At 38.5% G+C, this 16750-nt stretch overlaps 1 protein-coding gene across 1 annotated transcript in view; it reads left to right on the forward strand.

Moving 5' to 3' along the window:
- The first annotated feature begins 383 nt into the window (after nucleotides 1-383).
- hdac7a (histone deacetylase 7a) overlaps nucleotides 384-16750 on the forward strand; it is a 95994-nt gene continuing 79627 nt past the window's right edge. Inside the window, exon 1 of the mRNA XM_016513659.1 lies at nucleotides 384-660. Coding sequence (XP_016369145.1) covers nucleotides 642-660 — 19 coding nt within the window. The 5' untranslated portion in view covers nucleotides 384-641. The remainder of the gene's footprint in view (nucleotides 661-16750) is intronic.

Below are 16750 nucleotides of genomic sequence, written 5' to 3' on the forward strand. Positions count from 1 at the left end.
TTAAAAAAAAAAAAAAATGAATTTTCTTTTAAAGGGGTCATATGATGCGATTTCAATTTTTCCTTTCTCTTTGGAGTGTTACCAGCTCTTGGTGCATAAATATGACCCCTTTAACACTTAAAAAAGATGAAATATCTAAATCTTCCAAAATAAGTACAACAACAACATTCATTCTGTTGTTATTTCATTCCCTGTAGTTGTTATTAGCACTTTCTAATAATCTGACTGTTGCTTTTTAGCGTCTGATGTTCATTTTCCTGCTATTGTCTGGCATAGATGGCCCCGGCCTCCTTAGAGCGCGTCCCTCCCCCCTCCCCGAACCCCCCAGCCCTCCCTTTAGCACCAAACACACACACACACACTCTCTCTTTTCTCTCCTTTTCTTCCTCCGCTTGCAGCTTCAGACATTTGGGGAATCCTGAAACAAGTTGTTCCCGCCAAGAGGCATTGCCAACTTAGTGTAAGTAGACTCTGAATGAACAGAGGAAACAGAAAGAGGCTGTTTCACTAAGAGCCTTGACATTCCCGTCCTCCCGTGTTCACTCCTTCATGTCTTTTGTTGTGGACACTGACTGTGCTGGCTGGACACCGTGAGACATTAGATTATGGACATAGAGACGCTGTAGAGCCCGACACGCTGCATGTACGCTCGACTTGCTGGTAAGTGTCTGTTTTAAGATCCCTCTCTTCAGCTATCGTTTGATTTGACAGGAAGCATCATCAAGAGCGCGCTTCAGGTCTCTAGAACTTTTCCCTCAATTTTCGACTGAGTTTTGTGACATCTCGGTCCCGTCCGAGCCTTTCCTGTCAGGCTTTCTCAGGCTGTCTTTCTTCCCCCGCTGCCTGGGATCATTCGGAGCGCCTCGACTCAGATTACTGGCTTCCTCCTGTTGTTTGCGGGTGCAGGTTTTCTCCTCCGCGCTCCCACGCTCTAGCGCAGAGGGGAAGGAAAGCGCTGATAAGAGTTTAGGAGTCTCAGGGAGAGTGGCTTTTGTTAGCTGCCTCTGTGTGCGTCTTAAAAGGAGGGGGATTTTTAGCAGCATGCAAGCCGTTTTCTTCACTTGTTTTGTTGTTTGTGGAAGTAACGTCTCTTTTTGTGGGTGGAGGGGTGCGAAAATTGAAAACAGACCGACCCTGAGTTGAAGTGAGTCAGACGGCATATGTGCATCTGTGTCAGTCTGGGATAAATAACAGTCCCATGACTTAGAAAAGGCAAAATGAGAGATGTCTCGAGATGTTAGACAAGGGAACTCTCGGGAGGTTTTAAATGGCTTGGACGGGATTTGTAATATTTTGGGTTTGGGAAGCGGAAAGGGAGGATAAAGTGATGGTTGGTGTGTGTGTTCTGGGTGGGTGGAATAAGATTGGATATCTGCTGCCATGCAATCTCTTAAATGTTCTTCAAAGGTTCCTTAGCTGCTTCTTTTCAAGAGTTGACTAAAAGGGTTATTATAAGCTCTTCAGATGACTGTATTGGTTTGGGTTCTTTAACGCACCAGTAGATCTAAAACGGCGCCATCAGGCTGTAAAACCAGGTTTTGCCTACCAAAAGTGACACGAACTTGTGGACTATGAATCATGTTATTACAATGTAATTAATGCAACATGTAAAATAATTCTGTCTATATAACAATACTTATAGAATAACTGTCCTAAAACCCACCAATCAGTGCTACAAGATACATGTGACAGAATACATTTATAGATTTATATTAAATTTAGATGCATATTTCAACAAAAGTCCACACTTGTCTCTATGAATGTTTGTGTCAGATATGATTGTGTCAAATACTTAACAAGAGACAAGAGAACTCCCGAGAGGCTTTAAATGGCTTGGACATGATTTGTAATATTTTGGGTTTGGGAAACAGAAAGGGAGGATAAAGTGATGGTGTGTGTGAGTGAGTGGGTGGAATAACATTGCATATCTGCTGCCATGTATGGCCTTAAAATGTCTTTAAAGGTTCCTTTGCTTCTTCTTATCAAGGTCCACTTTTCAAGAGTTGACTAAAAGGGTTATTATAAGTTCTTCAGATGACTGTATTGGTTTTGGGCTCTTTAAAGGTCCCATATTGTCAAAACTGAAATTTCCTGGCTTTTTTCATGATAACTGAGGTCTAGGTGCTATGTAACTACCATAAAGTTTCAAAACAGTCAGTCCACAGTAAACTGCACACAGCCTGCATAAAGTAGCTGTGATTTTTCACGAACCGTTGTGACTATCAGAAGAGAGGCTCATGAATATTAATTAGACAGGCCAAAATCGACCTGTTCTCAGCAGAGCTCCTGAGAGAGGAGCTGTAAAAAATATATTGAGATGGTTTTTGGTACTTATACCGCAAATATATATTCTTAAGGACATCAAAACCTAAAATAAAACTCCAGAAAGGTGTACAATATGTGACCTTTAATGCACCGGTAGATTTTAAAAGGTGTCATCAGGCTATAAAACCAGGTTTTGCCTACTAAAAGTGACTAGAACTGGAATGAGTGATAATTTACCGTATTTTTGCCTCGTCATGGACTAAATAACAAGAAGTTTCTTCATTGAAACTGAAAGATGCATTCATTGAGAGTTTTTCAAGGATTTGATCGTTTTGTGGACATGGCAGAGCCAGTGGTGGAGATTTGGGAGGAAATGCCCTCTTCTCACATCCATGAGGAAGTGGCCTTGCGGCCAGCCTTGTGATGCATTTGTCCCTCAGACTGATGTAGACGCCTGTTTCCCCAAAATTTCACGGCTGCTCGCTTTTGTCTATGCGATATGCCCGTTTTAACATCAAAATTGGGAAGTAAACATGTAATATGTTGAAGTCTTTAGTTTTGAACTTTAAAGGGAGAAGCTCTGGTTATGCGTGCTGCCAGTTTCTGCTGAAGTAGTCAATGAATAGCATGGCATAATCCCTGAAGACCAAACCATGGAAATTTGACACGAATGCAAGACACCCGGTAGCTTCTGAACTAACGTGAAACCCAAGTCAGATTTGCTCTTTGTACGGTCTGTGTTTTCAGAGCGATCAAGCTTGTCTCAAGTGGCCTGAGATTCCCAGGTTTCGAGGGGTATTCATTTACACACGGATTTAAAACCCTCTTCCTCTCATTATCCGCTCTCTGCTGTACCCTTGTCTCTCTGGAGCGCCTGTGCTATTAGTGATAAGACCGAGTAGCGGTAGCTTTTCCTGTCCTGAGCAGGAAGTGTTGCTCTCTGTTCGGCCGCTGGCTTGTCCTGTATCCATCCTCTCATCCACTGGGAATATCACAGTAGTGTTGAGGGCAGCTCTCGGATCATCCAGCTGTTGGCAACCGTACTGAACTGCCCGTCCATCTGGACCGCCACATGCTGCAAACTGATATCGCTCTCGTTGTTTAGGTAGCAAAGATACAATCAGCTTAGGCGTTCACGGACTGTTACTTAAAAAAAAAAAAACGACAACTATAAAATGGCTGCAAACAGTTTGTTTTGGAATACTTTGCATAAAATGTCCATACTTCCTGACATATACTGTATGAAATATGTGTCTTGAGAAATCAAATGTAAACAGCAAATCAGAAAGCTTGAAGGCCAGTGGCATAAGTTTGGGGCAGGGTTTGTGTTCAAACAATGATAAACAAATATGTTGCTAAGGTATTCTGGGTGAGAGTTCATGTGTTGCCAAATGGAGGCTAGGGTGTTCAGTGTTGTGAAGGCATCACTAAATATCTGCTAGGGAATTGCTAAGTGGCTGTTAGGCTGTTCTAGATGGTTACTAGGTGTTCAATATGGATGTTAGTGTGTTGTTAACTGGTTGCTAGATGTTCTGGGTGAATGTTAGAGTGTTGTCAAGTGGTTGCTGGTTGTTCAGGGTGGATATTAATGTGTTGCTAGTTGGTCCTTGTTAAGTGGTTGCTAGGTGCTCTGAGTGGATATTAGGGTGGATGTTAGGGTGTTGTTAAGAGGTTTCTACGTGTTCTGGGTGGATATTAGTGTGTTGCTATGTGGTCATTGTTAAGTGGTTGCTAGATGCTCTGTGTGGATGTTAGGGTGTTGCTAGGTTTTCTGGGTGGATGTTGGGGTGTTGTTAAGTGGTTGCTAGGTGTTCAGGGTGGATGTTAGGGTGTTTTAAGTGGTTGCTAGGTGTTTTGGGTGGATGTTAGGGTGTTGTCAAGTGGTTGTTAGTTGTTCAGGGTGGTTGTTAGGGAGTTGATAAGTGGTTACTTGGTGCTCTGGGTGGATTTTGGGGTGTTGTTAAGTGGTTGCTAGGTGTTCAGGGTGGATGTTAGGGTGTTTTAAGTGGTTGCTAGGTGTTTTGGGTGGATGTTAGGGAGTTGCTTAGTGGTTACTAGGTGTTCTGGGTGGATGTTAGGGTGTTGTTAAGTCGTTGTTAGGTGTTCTGGGTGGATGTTAAGGAGTTGCTAAGTGGTTACTAGGTGTTCTGGGTGGATGTTAGGGTGTTGTTAAGTGGTTGCTAGGTGCTCTGTTGGATGTTGTCAAGTGGTTACTAAGTGTTCTGGGTGGATGTTAGGGTGTTGTTAAGTGGTTGTTAGGTGTTCTGGGTGGATGTTAAGGAGTTGCTAAGTGGTTACTAGGTGTTCTGGGTGGATGTTAGGGTGTTGTCAAGTGGTTGCTAGGTGTTCTGGGTGGATGTTTGGGTGATGTTAAGTGGTTGCTAAGTGCTCTTGGTAGATGTTAGGGTGTTTTAAGTGGTTGCTAGGGTACTCTGGGTGGATGTTAGGGTGTTTTAAGTGGTTGCTTGGTGCTCTGGGTGGATGTTAGGGAGTTGCTAAGTGGTTGCTAGGTGTTCTAGGTGGATGTTGGGGTGTTATTAAGTGGTTGCTGGGGGCTCTGGGTTGATGTTGGGGTGTTGTTATGAGGTTGCTTGGTGTTCTGGGTAGTTGCTTACAGGCCTGTTTCAAAAATCTTTCTCCCAAAGTCTTTGTCACACTGTTTCACCCTGTTTTCAACATTCAGGCAAAAATTCTCAATTTGATTACTGAAAGAAACCATATGATCAACAGCTTTAGTGATGCTTGTCTTAGCAGCACCACTAATTAATCCGGTCAGCCCTGGAAATGGTGACAGGAAATGTGATCTCTCATCATCATGTTCTCCCAGAGGCCGGCTCACATGAAGCCCTGAGGTCAAGAGGGTGAAGAGGTCACCTGACTGCACATCCTTTCAGACAAAGATCGATCCTTAAAGCACTCCATTCCCAGACACGCAGACACATGTCCACACCATCAACGTCAACAGCCCAAAAGAGCCCATCTGCACGGTTTCATGAGTACTAAACAAACGTGCAAGCGGAGTGATACTATTTTTCCCTTTACTTTGAGATGAATTTTGATTTCATAAATCCATTTGATAAATGGAATGGAAAGGCATCAGTAGGTGGCACAAAAACTTTTTAACCTTTCAGAACACATCAGCTGCAATCACTCACACAAGCCGCCTGGACATATTGCTGGAATATTTTCTGAGCATGGCATGACAGTGTAGCTCCATACTGAGCAGGATATGAGAAAACTATTTTCGTCCTCGACAATTTTGGGATTATCCACATGAGTGGTTTGTTTATAGAGTCGTAGCAAAGGTTCCTCTCAGATGTGGTCATGTGTTTGATGCCCTCCTCTGGTGTCTTCAGTGAACTGAATAAATAGGTAACGTCTATAAATAAGTGCATGGAAAAGCCTCTTGTCTCTGTTATGCTTTCAAACCACAAAATAAGACACCCAGTTTACATGAACTACTCGTCAAGCATGTGGTGGTTTGCCTTCGATCAATTTCCTGTTGAGCATTAGGTGTTTGTTTCCACCTTTCAGCATATGTTGAGTTACACAGGAAGTGCATGCTGAATAATTTCGTGCATTGTGATTGTCATTTTATCCAGTGACCTGGTGACCTTTTGTGATGCAGTAGCATTTGGTTTATTCTGTATATTGTGTGCACATATCATTGTATGTGTTGTATTGTTTGCATTTCTCATCTAGCGATTGGTCTGCAGTCAAAGGTCAGAAATCTCAATATGAATAAACTGAGTTTCTTCACCAAATTGTCAGAGTCTGAGCTAAAACATTTTCAAAGCACTGTACTCTGTGTGTTAAGAGTTGTCTCAGTAGATATTTCATTTTTTACTTATTAGGAAATTCTGGAGGAACATCTGAAATAAGTTGAAATCTCTATTAGGCACTTTCCTCTGAGATGTATTACCAAGATACTGGAAGTAATTACATTGCTCATAGGTTAAATTTGTCATAAGTGCAAACTTACTTGCCTGGTAACCATCTCAATGTCAACACCATCTCACGCTTTTTCTCTCAATTAGAGGACGTTATTATGTTTTGCGCTTCCTTATCAGTCACTAAACAAATGTCGAGCACAGAAGGGAAAAACCTGTTGATGGCAGGCCAAACCTTTCCTGGAAAAACACACATGGAATGGCCAGTTATTAATAAATAATTTCCAGGGAAATCCTTACTGTAGCGCTCTGATTCATGATGAACATGCTGTGAAATCATAACAAATCATGCTTTTATTGCATAGATAGTCTCGTAACGTTAAAGCTACTGTAAGCTTTCAGACCAGGTATGGCACAAGTTTTCATGTGTAACCGCAGGTCTGTTTTGTATGGAAGTCTGCTTCCGCCACGGAATAAAAAAAAGGTAATTGCATCTTTTTTCCTTATTGACCGTCGAGGATTTCAATTTCATCCGTATCCTCATGTGCAAAGACATCAGAAAAGTATTTTCAAGTTGGACAAACATTCTGGACTGAAAGTTCCTGACATATACTTTTGTAAACATTTTTATAAAAGGTTTCATATGCATGGTGTTAAATGCACGTGGAGCTAACAAGTCAAAATGTACACTGTTTTCTTTCTAAATACATGATCCTGGTGTTATTGTGCACAATTCATCAGTACACATTATTCTAAAGATACAAATATATACTTTTTTGTGTAACGTTTCCTGACCGATGGACAAATAACTGCTAAGGCTGCTGTTGTGGGTGATGCAATGTTTCTAAAACCTTGCCGGTAGTTACATTTGGACATTTTGCATCGCAATTAGGATTTGTCAAGATGTGCTCAGGTCTTTTTCACTTGAATATGTATCACATTACAGAAGTAAAATAACTTACATGATTTTTAAAAAATAAAAATACAATATTAAAGGCAGTATTTCTCAGTATCACTACACTGTAAAAAATGATTGTGATTTTAACAGTAAAAGACTGTAAAAATGCTACAGTAAAAACCTGTTAGCTGGTTAACAGTAAGTTTCCATACTATATTCGGTGAATTACATTTGATGTGATTTTACAGTAAAATACTGTTAAAAATACGGTTTTTGGAAGTGAAAAAGGAAAAGTCTTTATATAATTTACAGTGAAAAACCGTAAAATGACACTCCCAGAATTCCCTGCATGACGTAAAGTTAAATTAAATAAACTAAAACTAAAAACTAAAAATGTATACATATTTAAATAATAATAATGACAAAAATCTACAACAAAATTACTAAAACTTTAACTAAATTAAATCAAAAACAAAATTATACTAAAATAATACTGTTTCAGAGAACCATATAGCCAAACTAGAAACCTTATACAGACAAAACAGCTTCAGAATATGTAAATTAATAGCTGTCGAGAATTGAGGAATCTTTTGTTATGCTAAAAAAAGTTTTTGTTTTGTTTTGTTTTTTTTCATCAAGGCTGTCATCATGAATGCACAAGCATGTAGCAAAAATTCTGTTATATTATTATATGACATTTGATTGTGCCCAATTTCTGAATTTTAGAGAACATAAGAATAATGATGATGATGATGATGGATCTAGAATTCTCAAAGGTGCATCTTAAATTGTAAGTTTAAAAGAAGCAGTGGCACCTGGTTCAAACCCTAAGAATGTAAGCGTGACCTTTCACTGATCTGTTGTTTGGCTTGGCCAACGATTTCAAGCTCTGTCTTTCAATACAGCAGCTACTAGGTGTTTTTCCTGTGTGTGACCGATTTCAGAACTGAAATACGGTAGGGACGACTTCACAGTATAACCACTGAAAGGAGCTGATGAGCGTTAGCGAGAGAGAGGACGAGAAAGAGCGAAGACGAGTAGAGACACAGCCCGGGTTTATTTTTAGCCTTTCTTTCCACCTCTTCGGGATTGTTGTTGTTGAAAAAGGTGGGCCCGCTGTCGAATGATGTCAAATGTTGTCAGTGGCGTTACAGCACGTCCACCTCAGAGCTTGCTGGGAAGTACCCCGCGTCGCCTCGAGCTCTGTCGCCATCCATATCGCTCCGCAAACTGAAATCTCACTACAGTTTCCACTCGGGAAAGTCTGTGCTCTCATAAAGCCATATGAATGCATTTATGGTGACAAGTTTTTCCATCATACTTGTTTTTATTTGACTGGTTTTATTAGGGCAAAGAGTGAATTATATCTGTGTCTTCTTTCACTATGTTTTCTTATTCTAATTATTTATGCACTCCTTTTATTGTAAATCCCATTCACCACACTTTATTTGAGAAAAACAAAAAAACGGCCGTTTCCCTGAATTTAGTCTTTTTGTGGAGTTCCTCATTTTAACCTAGAGGTTCCCATATTTATATCTGTCTCGAAGCGCTCTGTAAATCTCTCTAGAGACAATTTTAGGGAATTTAAGAAATTGCGTCTCTCAAAGAAAAACTCAATACTTCTTGCTTCCTGAAACCCCATCTGGCAGTTAAAGGAACAGGTCATCAAAAATGAAAATTAGCTGAACATTTACTCACCCTCGGGTTACCCAAGATGTAGATGAGTTTGTTTCTTCATCAGAACACATTTGGAGAAATGTAGCATTACATCTCTTGCTCAGCAATGGATGCTCTGTAGTGAATGGGTGCCGTCAGAACGAGAGCTGATAAAAACATCACAATAATCCACAAGTAATCCACACACCACTCCAGTCCATCAGTTAATGTCTTGTGAAGCGAAAACTGTGTTTGTAAGAAACAAATATATCAAGACACACAACCACAAACCATTGTTTCCAGTCCATAATCCATCATATTGCAAGGAATGTCCTAGATTCAATACAAGTTAATAGCATATTTATTAATATCTTAAGTTTATTTGTAATATTAATTCTGATGCAGTGCCTTGCCTCATAGACTTCCATCTTATTGATGCCATTTCTTTTTCGTTTTTATTTTTGTAATTCAAAATTGTTTTATATATATATATGATGTTTTATATATAAATGTTAGTATATAATATTTTACACATAAGAAAGGGACATTATATATCTATCTACAAAGATGGAGCAAACATAGTGGTTCAAAATGACAATTAATACAAATTTACAGCTCGAATAACACTTTTTTTGTGAAAACGCAAAAACAAAAACAAACAAACAAAAAAGTGTTTTCAAATGCTCTAGAATGACTCCCCGCTGACTTACATTGAACGTGCATTATTGTAAGTAAAGGTTTTATTCACTACAGTACAAAAGGCTTAGGTCATTAGAATTTTCTAAAAATGGTTTCAAGCCAGTTATTTCTATCTTTTGTCTGCATTTCCAAACATTCATTTGGTATTAATTGTAATAATCCAGTGAGATTTTTGTTTGCTCCACACAGAGATCTGATCTGATCATCATCCAGTCTGTCTGGAATGACATGAAGAAACATAAGAAACTGAGAATATATATACATACATATATATATATATATATATATATGTGTGTGTGTAACGGAGGCCAGCGAGTAGGTGCTGTGCAGGTAAACCTCACCCCCCTGATCTCAAGGGACGCACTAGCGACTGACGCTAGTGGCTAGAGCCATTTAGCCTCCTTGTTAGTGCGTCCGCCTCCCATGCCGGAGACCCGGGTTTGAGACCCACTCAGAGTGAGAATGAGGTGTGGTGGAGCGGACCCGGGAGAGAGGGGTTGCATTGGTGCCGTGACCCGGATGGGGGTGAGGTTTGGGGGTTGAGTGTAACGGAGGCCAGCGAGTAGGTGCTGTGCAGGTAAACCTCACTCCCCTGATCTCAAGAGACGCACTAGCGACTGACGCTAGTGGCTGTAGCCATTTAGCCTCCTTGTTAGTGCGTCCGCCTCCCATGCCGGAGACCCGGGTTCGAGACCCACTCGGAGCGAGAACGAGGTGTGGCTGAGCGGACCCTGGGGAGAGGGGTTACATATATATATATATATATATATATGTGCATGCACATATATATATATATATATATATGTGCATGCACATATGGACTGTTTGAGTGTATGTTTCTTGAAAAGCCCCTCACTCTGTCCGTTCTATGTTTTTTCCATGCTGTAATGTAGTACAGACTGGTGTATTGATGTGCTGGTGGTCTCTGATGTAGGTGATTTTCACATAAATGGTTTCCAGCAGCAGTAACTGAACTGTGAGCACCGGAGCGATACGCTTTGAGCTGCCCACACTTACCCACATACCCAAAAACACTGGAAAGAGAGCGTGGAAACACTTCATATATGCCTCTCTTCACACTTCATCCTGTTTTTTTTCTCTTTCTTTTCTATAGGCATTGTGCTTCATTGTTTACTAAAAAAGAGAGTGCAAGACTGTTGGCCATCATTTCCAAAACCAGAAACCCAGCGCAGTGACCTGTGCGTCACTGATAATGAGTGCATGCGTGTGTTTAAGTGGACACTATGTTGTGCAACTGCACTCATTAGCTTCAGTGCTTGAGTTAAAGGCTCATGATGTGATAACAGCCTGTTTGAGCATCATCAGAATAAAAGCAGCCACAGCGTGACCTCTGACCTTCATACTGTGTTAGCACTTTATTAAAGTAACTGATTACTTTTTGGATTACTTTTCTAAATTTCTAACAAATGTTTTTGACTGTTAATCAGTTAATCAGACAGGTTGTGGCCTAAAGCTTTCAGTGATTGGCTGACGTGCTGCGCTGAAAATTCAAACGAGAACCAATCAAAAGCATCAGTCTAGCATGGCTTTACTAAATGGCAGATCACATAAAAAACAGGCTAAGCAACAAATTAATATAATTCAACATAGCCTAGCTTTTACAGAAAATATTCAGATGAAACCCCCTTTGTAATCGTTTTCATAAGTAACTGTACCTTAATTACACATTTTTTTCTCAGTAACTGTAACTGATTACACTAACATTTATTTTGTAATTAAATTACATAACATCATTACATGTAACTAGTTACTCCCCACAGTACTTTAATAATAATGATTAACCTACAATGTTCATTGTACTGAATCACTAAAAGTATTTAGACACTGTGTAATATACATAAAGAGACAGAGAGGGAGAGATAGACTGAATTTATTTGATCCAAAACTCAGTAAAAAACGTAACATTGTGAAATATTATTACAATTTAAAATAACAGTTTTCTATTTGAATATATTTAAAAAATTTATTTATTTATGTGGTCAAAGCTGTATTTTCAGCATCAATGCTCCAGTCTTCAGTGTCACATGATCCTTCAGAAATCATTCTGATATGCTGATCTGCTGCTCAACAAACATTTATTATTATGTTGTTAAAAGTTGTGCTGCGTAATATTTTTGTGGAAACCTTAATAAATTTTTTTCAAGATTCTTTGATAAATAGAAAGGTCAAATTAACATTTTATTTTATTTTATTTTATTTTAAATAAATAAATAAATGTATTTATGTACTGTCACTGATTTTTACTGATTTTGGTCATTTAAATGCTGAATAAAATTGTTAATTTGTTTTAAAAAAATCAAACATTTTGAACATAGTTTGCATACATCTTTCTATAGTATTACTTACACACACACACACACACACATATATATATATATATATATATATATATGAAATAACTGAAATATTCAGTAATCTTTAATCAGCACTTCACTGTATTACTGTTTATATTTCCAAATAAATAAATACATTTTATAATCTATATATAATGTGCATATCAACAATCATAACAGTTTAGAAAAACAAACAGGATTTGCAACTTAGCTAGTTATGAGAAAATAAAAATCAGACACAACACAAAACAGGGTGTGAAAGGGTGTGAAATTAAACCACTCCTGTATATTTGCAGGCACTGTTACTGCCAAATAAACCCGGCCAAATTAACGATTATGAAGCTCTTAAAGAGACAGTTCACCAAAAATGATAGCTTAATGTGATGGCTGCAGTTTTTATTGTTGTTCACTGAAAAACGTATTCACACTTCCACTGTGATCACTATGAAGCGTCATTGTATGGAAAAGAGCGGTGTGAAGATTTGTCTCCTTTTGTGTATGAAAGGAGAAAGTAAGTCATACAGGTTTGAAATGACATACGAGTGAGTAAATGATGGCAGAAGTTTCATGTCAGTGTGAATTTTCTCTTTGAAGACTCTGATTAAGGTACAAGTCTATTAACAGAACCGCAAAGATTGGCATTTGTGTAAAATGCACATGACAGCGGTAAAATCTCGTCACGTGGCTCCTCATGGCAAGTGGTGTTTGTGTGAGTCACCGCTGCAGTCATTATGAATGAAAAGATTCCCCAACTCTATGCTTAACCTTTACCACTTCTCCCATGCATGGGGTTTTTTGCAGGGCTTGCAACCCCCCCCAAAAAAAACCGGCGTCAGGTTTCAATGCAACTGAAGAAAAACCAATAAAGCAGAAATAGTCGAGCCGAAATCAGTTCCAAATCCTAAAATTCCAAGATCTTGAATCCCTTCCAAGATTCTTGGAATTCTGCACCTCCCACGAGGCTTTTGTACATTTTTAAACTCCTGACATGGGATTTTTATTAGCGACTGGAGGCCAGTCTCAGCCTGAAGCCAAAGTAAACTGTCAGACACTGTAGTGCTGTGGTTTGTGTTTGCTTTGCCTTGCTTTAGTCATGTTTGAGTCACATTATCAGAAGTGTAACCCCGCTCCGCACCCCACCCTCAAATACTCCTCCCTAATAATCCCTATTCCCATCACACTCACACACACACACACACACACACACGTGTGATCCTTCTCCTCGACGCTCTTTTCTCTCCACACCCTCTCTTTTCTCTTTTCCTTGCACTCCATCTCTTTTATTTTAGTTCCATCTGTTTTTTCTCTGTTTTCAGTGCCTCTCCCACTTGTAGCTCTCTGGCCCCGTTGCCCTCTGTTTCTCTCAGGACTCTCTCCTTATCCAGCATTCCTCAAATTCCTGCAGGGTTCCTGCAGACCCTTCTGGCAAACCGTGACAACCCACATCCACCTCTCTTACATGATCCATTTTAGTGTTCATTTTTGGTAATTTTTAAAATAGATTAATAATGGAGCAAACAAGTACTAAAAATAAAATAAAATAAAATAAAATAAAATAAAATAAAATATGGGATTTCTTAAAAGTATTTTAAATAATAATAATAATAATAATAATAATAATACCAAATCAAATAATAACAACCAAATTTAAGAAAAACATACCGAAGTCAAAATAAAAGCTGCGTTTGTTAACATTTGGCTAGTTAATGCACTGTGAACTAACGTGAACAAACAATGAACAACCAAATTTCTATAACTAAAATGGACAAAGATTATTGAATGTTGTAAAAAAAATATATATTTGAGCACTGTTAGTTCATGTTAATTGATACATTAACTAATGTTAACAAATGAGACCTTATTGTAAAGTTGTCTCATTTGTTTCTCTAAATAAATAAATAAATAATACAATTTTTATGCAGCTTAAGCTATTTAGATTTTAGATTTTCTCTTGGGGAAAAAAAAAAAACTAATGACCTTTTTTATTGTTCATTGTGATAAAAGGGCGTGAAATGTGAGATATAAAACTCACAATTGTGAGAAAAAGTCAGAAAAACTCAATTCTGAGATAAAAAGTAGCCATTAACTTTTTTTTATTTTTCTATTCTGTACCAGAAACAAGCTTCCATATGCACAGATGTAAACATAGATCATTGGGCAGTGAAGGGTGCAGTGAGGCTGAGAGCTGAACTGCTGACATTTGCCCACAGCAGAGCCGGGTCTGTGCATGACTCTCTGTTACTGTCTGTCCAAATGCCACAGAGAATCCGATTAAAGCTTATCAATGGCTGCTATTATAACAGCACATATCCCAATCAAACCTGCCACATTAGCAGAGGAACACTGCCATGCTTTCACTGCGTGTGTGTGTGTGTGTGTGTGTGCGTTATTTTAGAGGAAGGTAGTGTAGCTGAAATTGAAAGAGCACATTGAGGCACACAGAGATGTAATCAAATCTGGCTGATTCATATGACTGGTTTGCTGGCATTCCCAGCCATCAGTTTCCCAATACTGTGCAGTCTGTGTGTGTGTGTGTGTGTGTGTGAGAGAGAGAGAGAGCGAGAGAGAGAGAGAGAGAGAGAGAGAGAGAGAGCAGTGGGTCTGTGTGAAACATTCTCTCTAAAAACACCAACAATAATGTCATAATTATAGCGGTATGGAGTTGGGTTAGAAAAAAATGTGAAACTGACCTTCATCTTATGGTATAATATTCCTCATTTACCAGGGTGTTGCTATGCTATCATTATGGTGTTCCGAATAGTTTTTAGAATGGTGCAATGTGGTTTCCAAGGTGTTGCTATGCAGTCCTTAAGGTGTTCTGAACAGATGTTAGAATGTTGTTATGTGGTTTCCAGGGTGCTGCTATGCAGTCCTGAAGGTGTTCTGAACAGTTGTTAGAATGTTGCTGGGTGGTTACCAGGGCATTGCTATGCTGTCATTTAGGTGTTCTGAATAGTTTTTAGAATGTTGTTGTGTTCTGGATGGTGATATTGGCCTTCATCTTACTGTATGAAACATTTTCTGTTTATGAATATCTTCCTGAGACTTCAGAAAAATGTGAGTGCTGTACGTCCATTCAGAACCGTCACAATGCTAGGGTGTTCTGGGTTGTTGCTAGGGCATTGCTATGCAATAATTAAGGTGTTTTGAGTGGTTGTTAATGCATTGCAATGTAGTTGTTTGGGTCTTCTGGTGGGTTGCAAGGGGCTATTCAGTCATTCAGTATTCAGTCAAGCTGCACTGATTTTCAGGGTGTTGTAAGTGGTCTGAGTTTGTTGCTATGAGGTTGCTAAGGTGTTCAGTGGCTGCTCTTGCTTGAATGTCTCTAGAATAGACTCTAGGATATTTTGATCTCTAGATTTGAATCAGGACGCTCCTTCAGTGTATTTTTTGCAGGGTTTTTGCCTGTTTTATCACCAAATTTTATGTCCAGTTATACCTGGAGCAATAGTTATAGTTATGCTTGACTTAACAAACTCCATTGAGAATAATCACAGTAAAGATGACCATTTTACCGATCATTGCTGGATGAAAAACAGCACTCATTACTCAAAAGAGCTGAAATTAATCTGTGTTAGACTCAGTTTTCTCACCGGACAGGACGAACTTGAGAAACTCGGCCAGCAGAGAGGAACTGCTCTAAATCAAATCACCCTTAGTCTGTCCTTTTTTTCACTAAATTGTTTTTTTCCCCCAAAATGTAAACCACGAGCACTGCATCCTGTGTGAATTTGGACTGACATACTGCTAAGCTGTTGGAGAGGATCTCATTAGTGTGAAAATTAAGTTTGTGTTTGTCGGCAAGAGGATAGAGAAAAGTGAATAATGGTTAACAGCCTCTGTCTTTGAAACACTCTTAAGCTGGTGGTCATTGAGAAAACATGCTGTGTTCGCTGTGCTGTACACTTCTGACAGTACGTTTTTTTTTTTAAAGAAATTAATACTTTTATTCAACGAGTGTGCATTAAATTAACCAAAAGAGACAGTAAAAACATTTATAATGAAGATTTCTTTTGAACTGTCTATTCAGCAATAAATTACTTTTTAAAACATATGTGACCCTCTCTGTGAAATCCAGGCTAAAGTCTCAAAATCTAATTATGAGATAACAAGCATCAAATTTTGATTTCAACCATTAATTTCATTCATATTTATGATATCAATTTTTGACATGGTCTTACTCAGTCAATATTAAAGATATCAAAGTAAAATTTTCACAGAATGTTCTTAACCTTATGACGTATGACTTTATGTAGAAAACAGTAAATCACCAAAATTGACTTTAGCTGGGTTTTCACAGCCAGTGTCACATATTCACATAGAAAACAGCTATATTAAATAGTAATAATATTTATAAAAAGTTAGTATTTTTTGTACTTGTCAGCCACAGTTGCCTCTCACTACTTTCATTGTACAGAAAGTAGCACACTGAGCCACTAAAACACTTTGCAGCAAAAGCCTAATTCTCTCACAAAGCAAGTTTTATTCTTTGTTTTGCTCATAAACATGGGTAAATAGTTCTCATTTGGGCAAACAGGGTAAATCACATGAGTACATTTGTCGTTTTTTTGTGTCTGTATATAGAAATGTGTGACTGAGAGGCTGAGCACTTCCTGTGCTTACTGAAACAAGCGCATACACTATTCTCCCTCTATCTCCTTCTAACACTATACTGTTTATCACACATGTAAAAACATTAAAAGAGTGATTAAATCACTTACGGTACATGATGTAAAGATAAATGTTAAAAGCACCACTGCATGTAACAATATTCAAGATTTGCATATTTTTAATGTCTGATATGAAGACGTTCTGCAGATATATAAAAGCCTAAGACAAAGATAAAAAATAAATCAATTGATTTCTATTTTAATTATTTATAACAAATGAGGTTATCAGTATCACGGTTTGAAATGTTGGATATAAAAATGAAACATGATTTTCACAGTATTGTACATATCTGCCCCCCCCCCCCCCCTGTAGCCCTC

This window comes from Sinocyclocheilus rhinocerous, unplaced genomic scaffold (assembly GCF_001515625.1).
Source record: "Sinocyclocheilus rhinocerous isolate Xijiao unplaced genomic scaffold, SAMN03320098_v1.1 scaffold776, whole genome shotgun sequence".
NCBI lineage: Eukaryota > Metazoa > Chordata > Actinopteri > Cypriniformes > Cyprinidae > Sinocyclocheilus > Sinocyclocheilus rhinocerous.